This window comes from Manacus vitellinus, unplaced genomic scaffold (genome assembly GCF_001715985.3).
Source record: "Manacus vitellinus isolate BGI_N305 unplaced genomic scaffold, ASM171598v3 scaffold_31_pilon, whole genome shotgun sequence".
NCBI classification, from domain to species: domain Eukaryota; kingdom Metazoa; phylum Chordata; class Aves; order Passeriformes; family Pipridae; genus Manacus; species Manacus vitellinus.
In genome coordinates this window covers 5606985-5628001 of record NW_021940379.1, presented here as the reverse complement: position 1 = coordinate 5628001, position 21017 = coordinate 5606985, and the positions used below count along the sequence as shown (strand labels likewise).

The following is a 21017-nucleotide window of genomic DNA, read 5'->3' as shown; positions in this document are numbered from 1 at the left end:
GTTGTGTTTGTTCTTCCCTCCCCCCCTCAGTGGCCCAGGCAATGAATCTTCACTGTCTGTCCATGTCTGTGTCCTCTCCATTCCTCAGACACTGAGCAAGATAAATGTGCTGTGTAATGACTGGGTAAGGGTTCCACTCGTGGTTCCTCTGAGTGGGCAGGGCAGCTCCTGGAGTTACACACCATCATCTGCAGGTCCTGTTTCAGCAGGACTTTGAACTTAGCTTTAGCTGTTTAAACTGGAGTCTACTCCCACAGATCTCAGATGAAGTGAAGTCTTTTACAACGTCTTTTCTTGCATGGTCACTTCTTGTGCTTCCTATTTGAGAAGATAATGGACAGAGTAAATTCCCCTATGAGAGCACCTGTGTCAGTGAGAAACCATGCCCTGTGTCAGTGAGAAACCATGCCCCAGAAAATTAAATTCTTCTGCTGTATTAAGTGTTCAGATTCCAAGCTAAAGAAACCTTCTGAGTAAAAGCTGCTTAGTGCATCGTTTCTCTATTAGCAAAGTGCTGTATACACTAAATTATATTGTGTGGCTGCCTCCAGTGTAGATAAGCACATAAATGAGATGTGCTGAATCTACTTTTCTCACAGACAGCAATTCAAATTGGGTGTTATACTGCAGCTGAAACTTTAAAATGGACATTATTCATACGAATGGGAACAGTTACCAGTTAATGCTCACACCTTGATCAGAAAAAGTAACGCTGTCAAGAAAAGTCAAAATTCCAACAGCCTCTCTGAAATTTCTTGCTGAATTGAATGATGGAAAGTTTTCAGAAGAGTATTAAAATAAATATAAGGAGGACATTTATTATTCTTTCACCTAATTGTAATACATTTACCTCCTTCAGTTCTTTCATTTCAGTTTTACTTGCAGGCAGAAATGTGTGCTAGGCATTACTAAGTGCTCCTCTGCTCTTGACAGGATCATTTCCACATTTGCATTTGGTGAGCACTATGGTATATTTTTCAGTAGGATATGTGTGACCTTTATATTGGCTTAACCTTGGTATAGGCTAATGAATACAGGATAACAGGTTTGTTTAAACTTAATCTCACTGTAGTACAACGATGAGCTAATTGATCTGCACCATAAGAGACTGAAAATCATTAAGTACTTGAAGCAATGATGTAAATTGAGCTGTATTTTGGTCAACAGACACTATCCATGAGACAAAGTCCTTAGGGTTTGTAGCTTTGATTAGATTCTTGGTCTTCAGACATTGTTTTCTTTTAGTTCACTGATTTCTTATGAATGCAGAATACTAATGTCAAGAGACCATCCCAGTTAAGGCTGAAGCCAAGAGGAGTTGTTTGTTTCTGGATCTTGACCATGCTTGGCCATAGCTTGAGATCTGAGATAAAAAAACGTAGATTTGGTTTGAGATTAAGTTTCTTAGATGCTCTTGAGATGCTAAGATCAAACGTGGGCAATCCTAGAAGAACTCCGTTGTTTGGAGCTGCAATTAAATCAGAACATAAATTATAAAAATAATTTAAAATGCAGAGAGATGGACTCTGAGTAAAATAATTTAAGATCAGAGAGATGGACTCTGAATATGATCGTGGACAACTGTCAGCTCTAACGTTCTGCTTGTCTGATTTTGATCTTCCCTTATGCCAACTAAGCCTTAGTTTAGTGGATTCACTCTTGGCTTTCTTGGAATAAATTTAACCACAGCCAAGCTTCATGACATTGAATGGCACCAAAATCTCTTGTCACTCAAGCCACAGGCAGGACATGTAGCTTCAAAAGCTGTATAATTAAAGGAGTTATACTTGCCTTTACTTTCAGCACAGTATTATACTAACAAAAAGCAGATTGCTGGTCATGTAGGTAAGACAGAATAAGAGCAACAGGTTTGGATTTCTTTTCCTGTGCAAAAATTATAATGTGGATAGTGGTTTAATTCTGTATATTGGCACATTTATGATGGGAGTGTTTGTGTGCATTTATGTCCATACACACCCCAGGAACAGATGCCCAGCAAATCTCCAGTGCTCACTAAAGAGACTGGTTTGCCTCACTGGTGAACCTTATGCAATTAACTTTAAAAGCAGCATAAATCTCCAATACTTTACTGTAGCCTTTTAATTGTCACTGCAGAATTAATTGGGCAGCATTAGAACTCCTGTGATCCAACATCTAAGCCATCTACTGCTGATACTGGAAGGTACACAGTGTTAACACTGCAGTTCTTACACCTGTCCTGATGAAGCTGAATATCTTCACACTTCATATCAAAGCTTTAGCTAGTACCAAATGGACCACTTTTTTTTTTCTTTTTTTTTTTTAATTTTCTGGTCTGATGGAACCATAGCAGACACAGCTGAAAATCATAATTATTCTAGCACTTAGGGTGGGATTTAGTGAGCTACAGCTGAAATCATTCTGCAAAGAACAAACCATTCTTATTCTCTTCTTCAAATGCTTGGAGAGCTGTTGCTTCATCATGAGCAGTAGTCAAATACTGCCTCTGGTCTTCCTCTTAGGAAACTTAAGAGAATTTTTGGGTTTTACTTCTTTCTTTCCACCTCCCCTCCTAAGTAATGAGAAACCTTTCCAACTCGGGTGTCAATCAGCCTGCACACCAATTAAGCTAATTGGCAACATATTTGAAACACTCCCTAATTACAGCTGCAGGAAATTTTCAGAGAACAACCTTTCTGCAATTTTTCCTTCAATCAAAATATCAAAAGCAATAAACTCCCCTCAACTCTTAACTGTGTTGAGGTACTTTCAGAAGAATTTGGTAACATGACTCCCTGACTTTCTGGTTGCTGGGGCTGCTCAGTGCTGTTGGAGAGTGTCAGGGAGGAGATAAATGCTCCCAAAGAATTTTCTCAGAGGAAATTTTCTAATGAATAACTTTAGGCAGGTGGTGATGTCAGGGAAAGCAGTACTGGAGCACATGGTATTCTGAGTACTGAGGAGCATAAAAGCTATAGAAGGCTCTCACAATCTAATTTAACCCAGAGCAGCCTTGGGGTTTTGCTAAGTCATGCAATCAGCCAAACCATCCCCTGGTGTGGGTTCTAATTAAATACAGAGTTCCTCCCTCAGTCCTCCTTCATTTAAAGAGCAGCTCCTGGTACCTGGTGATCTCACTGAGTGGTTACAACAGCTTTGAGAGAACGTGTTCTATAAAAAGATGAAAATCCTGTTTTTAAAGAAAGTAAGTTGTTAGGTTGGGTTTCTTTAAAAATTTTATTTGTTGTGGTTTAGTGGAGAGAAAAGAATTCTAACTATTTAAATTGAAACATTAATAATAACTGGTAATATACCACTTGCCATCATAGAAAAGAGCTGAGCTACTCTGGTCTATGAATTAGACTGAGTTCATCTTTTATTTGGTTTTCAGCCTGAGCGTGGGGGGGAAATAGGTGCATCCTTTATTTTATTTTCATGTTCTCTGTGGATTGTTGCCTTTATGCATAACCCCTTTCTATCTAGCATTATTTCAACTGAACTGCCTTGACTTATTTTCAGTCTCCAAGTGCAGTTACCAGATCTAGTCTTCTCCCAAAGAAGTAATTTGTTGCCTTGTGACTGGAAGGGAATAAGGCTTAGGCAGGGATGTGCACATAGAGAGGAAGACAAGGACTTCTAACACTCCTGAAATGTCAGACCCTGACCTTTAAAAACACTGTAAGAAACCAGAGGGCATAAGCCCTAAGGGATATTTCTGCATGAACAAAGGTGGGTGTGGACTATTTTTGTCTCTATGAGCAAGGGTGATGTGTTGCTGCCTTTGGTTATCCAGCCTGTGGAATTACCCGTGTTCCTGAGCAGAGGTGACACTCTGCTCTGTGCAGGAAAAGGGTTGGCTTTTGGCTAAGCAGGGAAACAACAGCCCTCAAAACCAAACCACAGGTGCTGTGCAGATAAACTCACCAGAAATCTTTAGGCAACATGGGAGAGGAGGGGTTTGTTTCACCCTGTGTTTGAAATGCTCACACAGAGCAGGGAGAGGAGAGTGCTGGTGGTGGCAGTCACAGTGTGCTCCCCTGCACAGTTTCCAGCTGCTCTTCAGAATTAAGCTGAAGGTCCTGATGTGGCCACAAAGCAAGGTAATAGCAAATTTTAGGTAATTTAGAGGAGCAGCAGGCAGGAAAATGCTAATAAAGCCACTGCTATACTCCAGGTATAAGATATTTACTTTTTACTTTGTGTTGCAGTAATAACCAGACAGAATTTAGCCTTTTCTGCTGAGGAAGGAGCTGTGTGTGCAGGCAGCAGAGACATATCATCCTGAAAGCACCACCTACATAACTTTTTTAGCACAGTCTGCCTGCACTGTTGGGTCTCATGAGGGGGCTATGTGCACTTTATCTGATGAACCTTTTCATTGGGAAAATTTCTGTACAGCAGGAGGAGATTCTTCCCCTGTTACAAGGATCTCCTCCCAAGGTATTACCAATGGATCTGATCTGTCTTCCTTCTTCAGGTGGAATGGACAGGTATCAAAATTACTTCAAACACACATGGAGCTCTTCACTTTCAGGGCCTATGAGATCAGTAATGCTGCCTGCTATTTATACAATTTAAAGCGCTCAGGTCTTAAATTTTATATGTGGCACCTCTGTGAACCATATGTAATTTGGGAGAACACTTTTAATATGTCATTTTAATGCTTTTGCTTTCCTTCACTTTCAGTAGTTTGTCTTGGTTGATTTATTCCTGCATATTTCCTAAAGTGCCAGGCAGTAAATGTCTGGTGCTTTCTGTGATTTGTTTGATCAAGTCAAACCATTTTCCAGGGACCAGGAAAGGGGTCTAAGGTACTTGTAGGCTACATGCATAGATGTGTAAAGAAGCTTATCTTAATTTGTAAAACAAGTGAAAGTAACACAAATTAGATTAAGTAATCAGTAATTTCCTGTTTGGTCTTAATTATATATTTGTTGCCTTCCAAATACAGGTTTAATCCTTATCTTTGTTATGTAATAAAACAACAGTTGGTAGTGATTTGAGGGTCATGATAAATAGGCATAGAAATGTTTGCTCAACTATTTATTCCATTTATCCAGTGACTTCATTATCATCCAGGTAGGAAAATGGGAGGGGGCTAGTATGTTCAAGAATAGCTATTCATAAGGACCAGCCTTTATTAAGAATGTACCAGGTTAAAAAAAAAAATCCAGTAGCTCTTATACATGTCAGTTTAGTAGAAAGGCTGTGGATTAAAATGGTGATGTAGAATAGCTTTCCTGAGAAAGTAATGTTCAAAAAGGAAGATGGAGTTTGAGAAGAAAGGTTGGAGGCTTTGAATTTTTTCCTTTTTAATTTTTAAAGGGTAACAAAATCCTTTTTTATGGTTTTATTACTGGGGGGTTTTTTCCTTCCCTTTTGTAGTGATGGGATGCAGAAAGGTATTTCACTTTGGATTGACCTGAGGGAATTGTTTTTGGGGTTTGATTAGTTTAGCTGGCCAGCTGAAAAATCAGTTATTCACACAGATATAGAGCAGAATATATGAAATGTGGCACCAGTTCAGTAAATCAGCCCTGCTGAACAAAATGCAGTGGCCAGTGCCTGTTCCAACTGGAACTTAAATCGGGTAATGCTTTTCTGCTGGTTTTCTGCTTGCAGACAAATCCTACCATCTGTCTTGCTCTACCTAGTAGATACTGCTCTTGATTCTGGAGACATTCAATTAGAGAACTTCATCTTTTAATCTGTTACTCACAAGCAGTGATGTGGAGCATCAGTCAATTATACAATTGTAGAATCGATTTGGTACAGACTTAATACACACAACTTGTTTGCTTGCAGTAGGATTTGTGCTTAACTACTCACAAGTGGGGACCCTAAACATGAATTAAGCAATTTCAAATGTGCCTATGGATTCACACGTGCAAATATGCACTCAGACATCCATGAGGATAATGGTTTGGAATGCGTGGAGAGCCAGCCTTTAAGAGCTGGCTGGGGCAGGAACTTCAATTTTTGCTCTTTTGCTCTTCAATTTTTGCTTTCTGCTTGGCAGAAATGATATCTGTAATTTGTTTTAATTGTGGGATAATTGTTTCTGAGCTTTCCATTGTGTGTTTTTCACCGGTGCTTCCGAAATCTCCTGTTCGAAGCTGCTCAGTGGGACCAGAATGCAAAACTATTCATGTCCAAGTAGCAGGGATTTTTAAGTATCCAAGATAATTGCAGGGTAGGAGAAAATAATCTTGAGCTCTCAGTGCTTCTTGTGCAGCTCCCCTGCAGTCCCTATGGCTGCTGAATTTCAAACATCCTCCACATTCTCCAGGAGGAACTTTCCTGCAATTAAATCACCAGACTACTCAGCTCCACGTGTAATGGCATCCTCCTTGGGGAATTCAGACTGTGACACCCAGGTAAAACATTCCAATTTCTAGTCAGGCTTCAAGAAAACAAGGTATTTAGCTGAGGTAGATTTTAATGTGACCTTTAGAAGCTGTGAGGAGATGTGAAACTGGCTCAAAATTGTTAGGATAGGCACACAAAGAAGTGCCAAGGAAAACATGGGAGACTGTCAGGCTGAAAACAAAGATTCTGGCTTATCTTTCTGGTTTGAGGTGTATATGGAGTGTTGAACACTGCAGGATCTCTATCAGCATCAGCTTATCTAGAAACCACTTTTAAACAGGTATGAGAGAAAGAAAGAGGATGATTTGAAAAAGTAGAATAATTTTCTGAATAAGATTTTGGAGATTTGCATGAGCAAAAAAACTTTCCTTAGATTTAGCTAAATGAATACCAGATGAGTTTGGGAGCTCACACCCTTTGAATCTTGCTGGGATAGTGAAACAAAATAGGACAGGACTATAAAATGAGAATGTCAATCCTCTTGACTCTGTCTATTATGCTTTTGAGACAGTTGATAGAATAGCATGTTGGTTTGTTTCCAGAACAAGAACAGAAGGAATTGAAAAGATACAGGAATATGCTGGGTATCTGTAAAATATGTTTATAAAGAGGCAAAATATTTCATTGCAAAATAAACTGTCAATTTGCAAACTGGCTTTGTTTCTAAAAAATAATAATTCACAGCCTGGTGGAGCAGTAAGTCAGACTTTCAAAGGTGTTTTAAGTCTGAAAAGATGCATGTGATGCATTATTGAATATTTACTTGACCTGGTTAGTGACTTGCAGTGAAATTCTACCTGTGTCTTAAAGGTCTAAACACAGTTGAAAAGTAACTCCTAAGTAAATAAATCAGCACTTTCCAAGCACTCATAATCTGTTGTGCCTCTCTCACAGTGGAAAACAAAAGAATTAGTCTTTCTAAAAAGTTTGGGGGCTTTCTGTGCTCACCTGGCACTGCAGCAGTGTGGTTGACTTGGCTGTGCCTGGGCTAAGGCAAAGGCAAGCAACAACCTTGGTGTTTGTGATCCACCAAAGGCTTGAAGTGGATGCTTTCCACATGGGGATCCCTCCGGGGATGGAACTGGGGCTCTGGTGTGTATCTCTGCTCTCAGCACCTCAGCCAGCCTCCTGCTGGGCCAGCACAATGTGCTAATTCACCAGCAAATGAGCCAGGAAAAAGTAGATTATTTCTGCCAACCTAGACAAGCTGAGCCATCTCACCTGGAAGGAGAGCTGACTACCCAGTTTGGCCGGTGGGCACAGCATGATTTTGCAACTGGGAGGAAGCAAAGGAGGAATGAGAAGGGATGAGCCATTTAGCACCAAGTTTTAGACTGGATAATCTCTTCTCCTCAGTGGTGATTTGGGAGTGGATTATCATGGATGCTCCTGGGGATTATAAAGCAGCTGAGGTATCTCTGGCTGCATCCACAGCTGCCTTAGTTACCTCTGCAGAACTTTCTCTAGGAAAAGTACATATTAATTTTCCCTCTCTGGCATTTGGAGACAGGCAGGATACAGTGCCTGGTGCTGTCAGAGGTAGCTGAGCACCTGTGAGCCTGCCACAGGCCTGCCAGAAGTTTGATGCCATTCAGTGGTCAGAATAAGCCTCCTGAAAAACTGCCTGGTTAGTTATTCTGGTGTTTGGGTGCCCCTTTTCTTTTTTTCAAGGCAAATTCTTTTTCTGAGACACCTGAGCTTCCCGCTCGGTTGACAAGAAGATGAAAAGGATTGGGAATGTGACAGGTTACCTTGTAGCAAAGGAAAAACTTCTTGCCAGGATGAAGACCTCGTGATTCAGAAGCTAATAAGAACATGTCAGGAAGGATCTTACTCATCTCCTTTAATGAGTATAGCCTTTGTATTTGGGGAAGGTTGGGGAGAAATCTTAGTGGCTGCTGACAGATTTGGACTGTACATGTTATATTAGAACAGCTTTTCAGGACAGGAATTAGAACTTTTCTTTCCTGAATCTTCTAAGCAGGAGGACCCTATAGATTGGGGACCCTATGGACTGAGGACACTACACGTTCCCATGTGTACACAGTGTGTCTGTAACAGAGACCTTGGTGAAAGACAGAAATAAATACCCAAGAAGCAGTTAATGAGCTCTGGCTGTGTCCCGTGTTACCAAAGGCAGATTCTTTCCTGTGTTTGTCCCTGTGCATATCTATCTTCTGTGGTGCCCTGCAATTTCTAGATTTTTCAGGTGCAAAAACTACCTGAAGAGGTACCCATTACTATCTTCAGTTCTGTCTGAGAACACACTCAGCTATTTTAAAGCTGTTCTTTCTTGAATGAATGTGAAATGGTTAGGTATTTAGTGAAATATTGCTGGGTTTATTGGCATTCCTGGAAATTTACTGCACACACCAGCATTATGATGTTATTTAAATAAGACTTAAAAGGATTTTTTAATTTTATTTTTTTATCCTGTTAGTGAATGTAGCCATTGATGATCAATATTGTACTTGTTGCTTGTACAAATTCAGTATTAGGCACAGAGCCTACAGCAAGATGTAGAGGCATGATATGGATTAAAAAATTCAAAATTTATTGAAAAAAACCTACTCTGGAGGGGGAGAATGATCAGCCAGCAACCACAAACACTTCTGTGCTGCAGTTCCCAATCCAGTGGAATTGGATTAGGGTACCCAGACATGGCTTGTCTCATAAAAGGTCGGCAGCAGAAGCTGCTCTGTTCTTTTGCTGACTCGGGTGTTAATTTAATGCTTAGAATTCTCTTTTTCTCCCATCAATAATGGCCTGGTAGCAGAACTGCAGCCTGCACACAGTCCCTGGGATCCTTGCAGAAAATGAAGAGGGAATTTTGCAGGCATTTGAGGCAGAATCTGATCAACTTCTGATTGTCTGAATAGAGTCTGTTTAAGCAGTATAAGGTTGTTCCATGCAGAGTCCTGTATTTCTGTCTCTATCATAAGGGATTTGACAATTGATGCTGGACTCTTGTCACTCTGCACTCCTCTGCTACCCAGCCTCACTGTTCTTTATATTGGTTCCCAAACATAATTACAGTAGAAATAGTGTTTAAATCAAGATATTCCTGGCAAGTATTTCAGCTTTCTAATCCTGTGGGGGTTTTTTTGGCTTGTGTGTTTGATTTTTTTGTTGTTGTTGTTGTTCTGTTTTTTAAATCTTTGAAAGCTTCTTCATTTTTTTCTTTCTCTGTAAGTGGAGACATAATGGGGGGAGGACAGAAATGGAGACATAAACTACTGAAAGCCTCAAGTATTTCAGTATGTTGGACACAGAAGCTCTTGTCTCTTAGTTCTTTCAGCATTGGGGTGCCTCAAGTCTTAACTGGAGTGCACCTACCCTGGTGCTGCTTTCATTAAAGAGAGGGTCTCACCTTTTATGGTTCATGGGATAAATGCACCAAGATTGCAGGAAAGGCCAAGCAATGGTGTGTGTCAGGATGGCCTGGTGAGTTCAGTGATGAAAGCTGCCAGCTCTTGCCCTAAGCAATGACACACTCGAGGGAGTGAAGCATCTCACTGTGGCTGGGACCTTTTCCTCCCTGAATCACAAGCAGTTGGGGATGGATGGGGATGGATTGGGGACAGCCCTCTGTGGCTACTGATGTTCTGTGTCTAGAAATGTCAGAAAAATTCCCCTGGTCACTCTTTCCCTATCCCCCAGTAGTTAATGTGACTGTGGGCTTGGTTTGGGGTTTTTCTTACTTTTTTTTACCATAAACTTTGTGGTGCCCCAGTCACTGCTTTGCCCTTTCATGTTCAGGCTGACATCAGATCTTCTGTGAAAGTGTCATATCCTTTTATCTAAATACTTTTCTCTGTAATTATTACTTTGCTGCCTTTTCAGGTGGGAACTTGCCTTTGTTATATGATCTTTCTCTGATCATTTTTGTATCACTTGATAATATAAAGGGGTGTGTATGTTCCTCTGAGACCCTTTTATTTAAATGATTTCTTTATCTGTCTGTCAATGTGAATAATAAAACAACTTCAGGTTTGCTAATCTCTCTCCTAATGAATGATGAGGTGTCATCTGTCCTAACATCAACGATTAATTTACAAAAACCTCTTCAAACTTCAGTAAAATGGGATATTCAAAGAAAATATTGTGTCATCAGACTGCAGTGCTGTTGTCAAAAAGATCTTATCTGACAGATAATCAGGCCCATTAAGGCAACTGGAATTCCTGGATTGATACAGCAAGTGGGAGTACAGTCTGTCTGTGAGTATCAAGGATGAGCATTTACAAACCCATCGAGTCAAATAACAGAGTTAAAGCATGAAAAGGGCTGGATGAGTATGTGACCTTTACTGATCCTTGGAGTCATGTATATAAGGTTATACATGTCAAGGCCAGATGCCTGCTCTCACTCCAGACGTGGAGGCATGGAAATCCTTTGATGTCATGCTTCAGCTTCCAGAATTGTCATTTAGGGCAGGCCACAAGGAGTTCCTGATGGGCAGGCTTGTGGAAATAATAAATTCATTTTAGTTTCAGTTTATTGCCCTGCTTTTGAAGCATCAGATGGTGGCTCATGTTAAGACTGAGGACTGTTTCTGTGGTGCCAGTTGCTTTCTTTGGTGGAACAAGAGCTCCCCTTTCAGAAGACTTTTTTCTGAATGTAATATATATATTTTTCTGTAAAAGCAAACTTAGAGTTTCTGTGTGAAGGAGATTGTGTGGAGAAATGATATAATCAGTTGTGGTCCAGAAGCATCCCATTGACACCACAAATAACATGGTCCAATCCCACTTGCTCTGGGATACAGTGACAGGAGGTACAAAGTCTGCCATCCAGGTTCACTCTTTAGGTAAAATCAGGAGCTTGTGCCAAAGTCCTTGAAACCCTTGAATGACAGTTCTCTGAAGTGGGCCAAACAGTACACCACCAAAGATGGAGTGGATGACTTAATTTAGGATCACTCTGCAGATGTATTTCTTGTTTTCTGAGTCAGCATTGTATTTGGAGACTCTTCTGGGATGAATTTCATACTGTATTTAATTTCCTTCCTTTCCTACTTGGGTGATGGAAACTTCTTTGTGGAGATAACAGAGAAATTGCCAGATGGACTAGAGGGTTACTCAAGAGGAGACATCCAGCAGGATTGTCAGTGCAGAAGCAAAGGTGGTTCAGGTGCTTTGCTGGGCAAGCTCTAATGTCGCCTCTTCCAGAGGAGTCCAGACTCTGTTTCAGCAAATCAATAACTGACCTGTCTTTCTGATCAGACATATTCTCAGGAAGTTTAGGCATCTTGGCTCAAAGTCCTTCCTCCTTTGCATGACTCAACACTTAAAAATACTTTGTTTCTCACTGCAGTAGCAGTGCTTGATAGTTTTCATAAGAAGAACGGTTTGCAAGTGTGTAGTCCTCTTAGAAATGATGGTACAAATGATTTGTCTGCATCTCTGTGAAGTTTAATTTGCTTCAATCAGCATCTGCTTTGTGACTGTTGCTTGATGTGTGTTGCACTCCTTACCAATGCTCCAATTTCTTTAAAATTCTCTTGCAAGAAATGAGGAGTTGCCTTTTCACCAAGAAACTCTTCATTGTAGTCTGCAGCCTTGATGTTCCAGCAGTCTTTCCCTTGCCTTGTAACAAGCTTTGCACAGGCATGCAGAACTGGAATGAGAGTTGTAATAACCTGGGGGGGAAGGGGGAAGCTGGCAAGTTGGGAATAGCATTGCTCTCAGAGAAGAATGGTAATTTCCCAAGGATGAAACTGTTACAGGCAATGTTATAAATGAAGAAGGCAGAGCGGTCTGCAATGCTAATAAGAAGAGGACTTAAAAAGAAATTGGTGATTTTGGGCCTTGAAGCCATTTTTCTTTTTAATTTGTTACAGATAAATGGATGACTCTTGGGTTCCAGGGTTCTATTTTTGTTTTCCTGTTTGTGACACATCGATTCGACCTCATCTCCGTTCCCTTGGTACCTGCCCTTTGGAATGATGGTGTTTGCTACCACAAGCATGAGAATTTTTTGGAAACTGTTCAGCAATGCTGTGACAGGAGGAAAGATTTAGGGTTCTTGCTGCAAATAGGCTGGATGTTTTTATTTCTGTACTGGTGTGGAGGACAGGTGCTGATATTCCACTTCCAAGCAAGTAGGTGAAGAATAATGGGAAATCAGTGCTCCAGTGTGAATAGTGACAGTAATGCATCAGCTGTTGTTTCAGCCTCGTGTTACACTGCTGTGTAGGGAATAATGTGATCATGGAACCCTTTTAAATCTAATCATGTATTCATAAGGAAGTGCTCAGTTGTAAGAAATAGTTCATATTCAGGACAGGAGAACTTAACTTTTGAACTGTTCCTGTGAATTGTAAGCAGGAGTTCACCATCAGGTTGTGTTTCTGTGCTAGAGATGGGATGGCTCAGCTTCCTCTTTCCTGTTTGTGGCAGACATGTTCAACAAGGGGGTTTGGTTTTTCTTGGCTTATGTGATAAAGTAGTGGAAGTCTGCAGGAAAATCTGGCTGATTTAGTCCTCAACACCCCCTTACATTTTCAGGTTTTATCAAAAACCCCCCAATATTCTTTGAAAAGTTTATATTGAATACTGACTAGAGAGAGAAATTAGTGATTTTATGTCTCATTTCTAGCCCTGGATGCGTGCTGACTTTGTGGCTTATGGAAAATCTTGCCACTATTTTGGCTTCAATTTCCAGTGCTTACAACCTTGTCTATTAACTTGAATTATAGATTCTTTGAAGCAAATACTGCTCCTTCTGATGAAGTCTTGATTTTGTTAAGGCTTCTGATTGCAGAATTAATAAAGATTTAATAATGTAATTACATTCCCAGAATCAATGCTAAAATGAGATGCTAACTAAAGCAGCAAGCTCGCCTGTCCAGCTGGGTAACGAGTAATTCCATTTTGGGTGCATATAAGGTGGTATAACCTAACAAAACCTTCGTCTTGCAGCTTCTGGTTTAATTTCTTGTCAGGAAACAACTCTGGCACGCAGTTTTCAAGGTGGGATATCTGTGGGATAGATTCATTAACATATTTTCCTGGCTCTGTGGCACTGCACAGATCAGGTGTGTGGCTGTGAAAAGGACTTCAAAGAAAACCCTCTGCAGCGAGACCCTGGGTGGGTTTGCAGGTTTTTGTTTGTTGCTCTCCAATTCCTCTGAGATATCCATGTTCTTCACAGCCTGTTGCACTGCACTGTCCCTGCAGTTCTCCCTCCCTTGGGAAGCTGTTGGGCACCTCTGCAGAGTGTAACCAATAACAACTTTATCCCTTCTCAACGAGCCAGAGGAGCAACTACCACAAAGCCTCTGTTGCCTTTCTTTCTGTACAGTCTGAGATCAAAACCTCCCATCACTTTGTCACTGTGTCAGTAGAGCTGTTGTCAGTAAAACACAGGACTTAATCAGGAGTTTGAAAATGCAGTGCTACTAGTTTTAAGGGAATTGAAGCTGCCATGAGTCTGGCAAAAGAAGGAACACAGTAAGTCACCCAGGGATTTTTATGCATGTTTAAGGGTTGTGGAGGATGCTTGACTCTAAAGAAAAAAACATGACAAGCAACCAACAAACTCTACAGAATGGAAATGATCCTACTCAGATGTTCAAGTAACAGTCTAAATTGACTCTGTCCATCCTAAGTGACACAAACTGGCAGAGCAGATCATCCCTCTGTTGAGGACTGAGCTGCACCCAGGGAAGGGTTTCACCCTGTAGCTTAGCTTTAAACTGCCTCACCTTTGAGCATCAATGGATTCAGCCACTTAACCAGGTTAAGACAGAAATGTCTTAATTTTGCAGAAGTGAGCACCAAGTTTTATTGGAACAGATAACTCCTGTGACGTTACTTTCCAGTCTGAAAATACATCACGTTACCAGGTTTTTCTTTCTAGACATTTTGGCTAAAATAATTCCAATTCATAACAAAGTAGAAATGTTCAGAAGATTCAAGGAGAGCAGCTGAAACTAACTAAAAAGGTAAAATTACTGGCCTGAGTGAAAAGAACCACTTATCTCAATCCCCAAGATACAGCAACAAATTCATCTATTACATTACCAGCCTGAGCTTGCAGCTGGTAAGGCAATTTTCCTAAGAAGTTCTTCCCTTCAATATACAAGAAAAAGGCAATTTTTTTTTTAATAGTAGAATTATATAATTGATTGGAAGAGTTTTCTATCTCATGAATGCTGGATGATTGTAGATTGAACAGTTTTAAAAATAAAGTAACTGCTAGGGCTGAAATCCCAAGGATCTGGTAATATAGAATGAAGTTAGTGGTCTGGCAGATTTGTTCAATTTTCTGAAGCCATGGTCAATAACTTTGCAGTAAAACTGAGCTATGAAGAGTGTTTTTGTCACTGACTGAGAGCTGCTGCTAGAGACATAAAGGTAGAAGATTTTTAGCCAGGCTGCAGTACAAAATTAATAGCTTAATGAAGAAAGCAGTGTGACTTTCTGGAAGGCAAATGCAGCAAGTTTATAATGTCATGTTCAGGGATTTATCATATGCACAAGCTTTGGCTGTGCCGGAGGAGACTGAATATGCTGCCTCTTTCTCAGATATTTTTAAATTCACTGACCTACAAATAGTTTCCTTCTTCCATCAATGACAAGTATTTTTTAAACAGCATCAGTCAGAGGAAGATTTACTAAGGAGGGAAAAAGAAAACCATCCTATTACAACATTTCTTCCCAGGTGGCCACTGACTGAAATCCTCAATAAACTATTTCACAGCATGAGGGGTCGAATACAGTCATAGTTGTAACGGATTGAGAAATAATAGCTCCTGGCACAAGCACAGCATCAAAATTAGATTTTATTGGTTTGCTTCACAGCACTGGGGATCATCTCTTGAAACCAGAATGCTGTAACACCCTCTGCACTTGTACTGGATTGTCTTCACCAGATCTCAGGCTTCAGCAGAGCTCTGAGGCATCACTTGCTGTGGTCCCCTGGAAGAATCTGGGTTTCCCTCTGCAGTGTCTCACCTTAAGAGAAACTGTTCTTACAGCTCACACAGCTAATTGACTCAAAGTTGAGTGGATCTCTGTGGATCACGGGTATCTATGTATATACGGACAGATTAAACTCCTCAAGGTTTGTTTAATCTGGTAATTAGATTTTTTTCTTGGCCTGTGCTCTCTGCTGTACCTCCACACACAGAACTGGCAAGGCTGGTTAATGCCCTGCAATGTTGCACTTGGTTATTCTGGTGCCAAGTTCCCCACATAGGTAAACCTTCAGCTAGAGATAAATTGCAGTTCTTGAATTTAACTGTTTATTTTGTTTCCTTAACAGTGTTTCAGTTACCCATCCTTTTTGTTTATAAACAACATATATATATTTATATATGATTTTTTGTACATAAACTGAGAGAGTCACTGCGTGATTCTTGTTTTACTTATTCAGGTGGGTTGTTCCAGTGCAATTTTGCTGCTGATGGTGGAATAGATATAATGTGATACTTAGGTTAGATTATATGACTTAAATCTTTAAAACACCACTTTTATGCTGGGTCTCACTCAGAAACACACAAAATTGTAGTCTTCTGCAATTCTGCCTTTGTAACAACATGCATAATTTTTACAAAAATAGTCGTGGTTGTAATTAAGGATGCTGATAGTTGTTTTTGTTTTTAATTTCCTATCCTTCAGAATCCTTAATAAACTTTCACGGTCAAAATCCAGATGGTACTGCAGAGCTCTGTTGTTTTTGAGGATTTTTGTTTTTTTTCTGTTTGTGCTGATTATAACTCTCCCCAGATAAAAGTGTAAAATGGTTTGAATTTTTGGCCTTTGGCTGTTTGGAAAGCTGCTGTCAGCTCCCAGCACAAGCCTGTTCCTATTCAGCACACGTTCCCAGCTTGCTGGTGGAGGGAAGTTCGACAGTGAGCAGACCAGTTTGCCATTGCCCAGAAATTTAAAAACCTATGGTCCCTACTCTAGCTGGTGAGATTGTTTCCTTATTTTAACAGGCAGTTCACCTTCTCCTTTTTTTTCTTCCTTTTTTTTTTTATTTATATTGCTCTCCCATTCCAAAGAGTCATTGATTTACAAACTCTAAGGAGCATTGTCCTGTGGAGATGGGGACTATAGAGGCAAGGTTTTTAATCCCTTAGATAATTAAGCACTAAAATAAATGATTAAAAAATTATGAGGCGAAACACTCTGTTAATTTTAATACAAAAATAAAGTACCTTTCCCTGTGGAACGCAAGGGAGGGAGCTGCAATCAAAATAAGGGAAATAAAAAATTGAATACCCTGAGTTTTTTTCCCCCCCTCTCTCTAAGTTGCTTCCTTGATGCCTCACTGTGTTTAATGGTGCTTTGCCAAGATGTTGGGAGGAGTACAAAATGAGTGTGGAATTTATAAACGGGACATTAGACAGAGGAAGGATGGAATGGGCCGGGTGATCTGAGGAGTAAAACAGCAGAACAGATTTTGCCTCAGGGCTGGAGAGATGCAGCCCTGCAAATCTGAGTACCAGCAAAGCCATTTAGAGTTGGTGGAAATCTTTGTTGGGGGATTATCTAGAACAAGGTCTTTAAAAACTTCATTTGCTCTCAGTGAGTGTCTAGTGAAAGAGTGGGAGCTGAATGCTGAAAAGACCGAGGCTAAAATGGTGGGGTTTGCGTACAAAGAAGCTCTGTAATTTACTCTTTATTAAAAATGAGCAGGGTGGGACTTGGGTGTGACTTCCTCTAAATTCAAGCAAGATCCAAGATGAATTTTCCACCTCTAGGGATCACAAGCCTTCAGCCTTTTACTGCTGTTGCAATTTAGTCTCATATGTTGACGTGCTGGGGCTGTTCTCCTGATTCTTCAGATGGAATTTATTTCCAGTTCTAGATGGGGTTTGAGTTGACATTAATTAAACTTTTAAAAGCAAGGTTTCATTTTAACTGTTTATCAGAAGAGGAATGTCACCTTTTCAAGAAGGTTGTAGGTTTCAGAGGGTTTTAGGAACTAACAATACCATCCCACGGGATTTGAGGCTAACAAGGCTCCTCTATCCTGTTTGAGGATTTGCAGTGAATTGCAGTGTCTAAATGATATATTCCTGGTTAGGATTAACTGACATCAGTTTAGGCCACCACAGCACTTGAATGAGCAAATCAGTATTTAGGTCAGATGCCAAACAACAAAAATAAAGACTAATAAAGCATTTGTGAACTCGAGCTTGAGAAACTGGGTTGTCTTTGAATACCATCTGTGGTAAGCCTGTGTCACTTCTGTGAATAAGGGTAAGGATTTGAATTTGCTGGGGGGGGGAAAAAAAGGCAATTTATTTCACAATTAGGGCTGTAGATGTAAGCACCAAGGTCAGATGTTCAAACAGGAAAGGTGATACTCTATTTGCATCTGTATTTTTTAGCAGTATATGTCTTTGCTCTTTGGGACTGACAGTTCCTAGAAAGGTTCAGAGCTTATTCTTTAGCATGATAATCTGCCTCAGGTAATGGCTCGATGGCACAGTTAAAAGAGATATCTTGCAGTACAGGAGGCTCAGTGTCATTGAAAATGTTCTTTCAATGTGCAGTGATGTACAGCCTACAGATAATGCAGTTGTACTAAGGAACAATGCAGGGTTAGACAACAGTGGCTTGAATCCTGATAGTTATTTACAGGACAGAAACCTCTTTTCATAGATGAAGTGAAATGGAAGGGACTATAAACTGGATGCTAATAAAGCTCCTTTTGAAATCCTCAACTACCATAATGCCGTAAAGGAGCTGTTGTGTACATGGTTATTGTGCTAACTGTTTTTAAAGTGAAATTCAGCCTTGTGCAGGAAATGGCTTAAAGTCCATGTACTGCTTGAGGGTGCTGAAAGGGAGGCTGAAGTGAACTCTGTGTGGTCCATTTGCAGCATTTGATGTAAAGTCATTGTATTGGTTTCCTGTCCAGGTGGAGCTTGCTCTGATGATCAATTTTTTTAGATGTGCCTGTGCAGTGATCTGGTGCTGCAGATGCTGAGTGGGTAGTTTTGTTCTCCAATAATAAATGTATATTGCAAGTGAAGACGTGACCTTTGGCTTGTGTAAACCTACACAAACTGCTTCTTTTAATCCAGCTGTCATGTAGAACATATCACAAACCAATGTTTCCCAAGCTGACTAGATAAATCATCATCTACCCAGGCTACTTCTGCACGGATTGATGATGCTTGCTATTGCCACTCATCCCAACTACAGCACTGTCGAGCCCCTCAGTAGGGTCAGTGAGGTTATATCACAGTATGACTTGAAGATCTGATCTTTTAAACTCTCCTTTCCTTTCAACAGTGACTGAGAGTCGAGGAATCCTGGAGAGTATACAGAGATTTTCTTTACTGCCAACTTACTTGCCTGTGACCTATCGTATCCACAACGCGGATGTTTCCTTCTTTCTTAAGGAAGCCAACCAGGATATTATGAGGAACTCTAGCTTGCAGTCCCGAGTGGAATCCTTTCTGATCTACAAATCCAAGAGTCCCCCCGTGCTAAATGCCAGCTATGGACCTTTTTCCATCGAACAAGTAGTGCCCCAGGACTTAATGCTGTCTTCAAATCCGTTCGGATCTACCAACAAGTTCTCCTTTAACTGGAAACTTCAGGCCTTCATCATGAGCAACAAAATTTACCCCAGCAAGCCCAAGGTGCAGGTGCTGTTCTACATCGTGGGCAGGGACTGGGATGACTACAGCACCACGGAGCGCCTGCCCTGCCTGCGGGTGTTCGCCTTCCGAGAGACGCGGGAGGTGCGAGGCAGCTGCAGGCTCCAAGGGGACCTGGGGCTCTGTGTGGCAGAGCTGGAGCTCCTGCCCAGCTGGTTCAACCCCCCCACGGTCGTTGCCGGCCGGAAGAAACAAACGGATAAGTCCGAAGGGAGCCCCGTGGAGCTTTACTATTCCATCCAGCCGGGAGATGAGAAAGGGGAGTGCACCAAGGAGGATGTCAGGAAAAGCAACGGGATCCGATCGGGGCGCAACGACGTTGATGAGTCAGGACCTCCCTTGCAGAGGATTGGAAGTGTTTTCCTTTACCAGACACGTGCTGCCCCTTCTCTAAATGAAATGAGATTGGATAATAATATTGTCATCCAGTATGCACCAAAGACTGTCAAGCAAGGGGACATTTTGACTTTCCTTGTATCTGTTGCTAAAAACTCAACAGAGGATCAGTTCACGCTGAGGTAAGGCTGTTTTGTGTTTCTTTGGTACCTTATTTTTTTTTCTCTACTCTTGGCTTGGGAAGTCATTTTCTCTGTATAAATTGTCTAACAGTCCATCAGTTGCTGCTCTCCAGAAATTGTGTTGCAGTTGGTTGATTCAACATTTCTTACATTGTTCAGTCTCGTGTTGGATGAATTATCTAAGATGTGATCTCTTGGAGCGAGAAATGCCTTTTCCTGAAGTTGTCCTTTGAGGAGTACTTACAAAGATTGAAATGGTAGAGCTGGAACATATCTATGCCCTAATAGGAGATAACATTTAAAGCCTCCAGAGCTGGAGTTTGCAGTTCTCCTAATCTCTCATTGAACTCATGTTAAGATTACTAAAGCTTAAATCTGCAAAAGTATTTATAGGAAATGAACAAGAATTAGGCATCTAAGTAGGATTCACATGCTTAAACATTTCTCTCCAACTTGTTGTAAGCCTGGTGCTGTTTTATAGAACGTTGGAGGTTCCTAAGTATTACTGATGTACCAAAACCATTTCTGAAAATGAAGAAGTACCTGAGGGGGTGTGGTTGGCTTTTGATGTAACGACAAGTGCTGCATTGATTCACCTCGTTCTTTCCAAGCGTTGAGGTGTTAGAGGAGGAAGCTCCCTGGAAGCACCAATATAATATAAGAAAGAACTGCCAAGCCTGGGCTGTGGCACACTGAGAACAGCTGTGTTTTGCATGTCCAGTTGTCTTTTCAAGTTTGCCACTCTGTTCCAGCACTATGAATGAGGGTTGTGTGGCAGACATGGAAAATCCGTGCGTGTAATGGTGGTTTCATTGTTTTATCCCTTAGCAGCGACGTCACCTCTTTTTGAACTGGTGGCAAACGTCGTGCTCTGGCTTCTGAGGATAAGACTGACTTGTTTTGGGTGTTTGTCCTAAAAGTGACCATTGGTGACAGAGCTCACAAAACAAACCTCCAAAAAGTAGGTGCGTCGTAGGAGGGGGCAGTGAACTCCCCACTTGCACAGACACCACAGATGTGCCACAGCCAACAGCTCAGCTGAGCACTAGAGATGATTGGAGCTCTCCCCTTAGAAATCATACTCTACTATGGCTTGAGATGACACACACTCTCCTTTTTCTGGTGGTTATACAGCTCAAACTCCAAAAATCCCTGGTGAAGTCACCTAGGTATGATTCAGAGCTCGGTTACTACAATGGCACAAAGCTGTCCATGCAACGTTGTTGAAGGTGGATGTCCACCTTGGGCTGGAGTAAGGACTAACTCAGATTTAACTCCAATGACTCAAGGGCTCAAGCTGGTGATTTGTTTTCCCCTCCCCAAGGGAGATTTGAGGGGGATTTTTGGAGGAGGTGGATTGCCATAAAATCGGGTCATTTTTCCTTTGCAAGTGTGTGATACGTAAACAGAATAACCACAGCACTTAGTTTGCTGACTCAAGGACAATTATTCCCTTTTCATTTGGTAGAGGACAAATATCAGGAGGAAATCTTCTCTCCTTACCACATCAGTTTCTCATTTTCTG

The 21017-nt window shown here is 41.0% G+C and overlaps 1 protein-coding gene across 2 annotated transcripts in view; it reads left to right on the top strand.

Annotated features, from left to right (window-relative positions):
* The window catches only part of LOC103760233 (transmembrane protein 132D), a 236947-nt gene that overhangs the window by 34289 nt on the left and 181641 nt on the right, over positions 1 to 21017 (top strand). Inside the window, exons 1-2 of one of the 2 annotated variants that reach the window (XM_018076206.1) lie at positions 12397 to 12453; positions 18604 to 19492. In XM_018076206.1, the coding sequence (XP_017931695.1) occupies positions 18732 to 19492 (761 nt within the window). In that variant the 5' untranslated portion in view covers positions 12397 to 12453; positions 18604 to 18731. Of the gene's footprint in view, positions 1 to 12396; positions 12454 to 18603; positions 19493 to 21017 lie in introns of those variants that run through there. The other variant, XM_018076205.1, reaches the window with a different exon arrangement.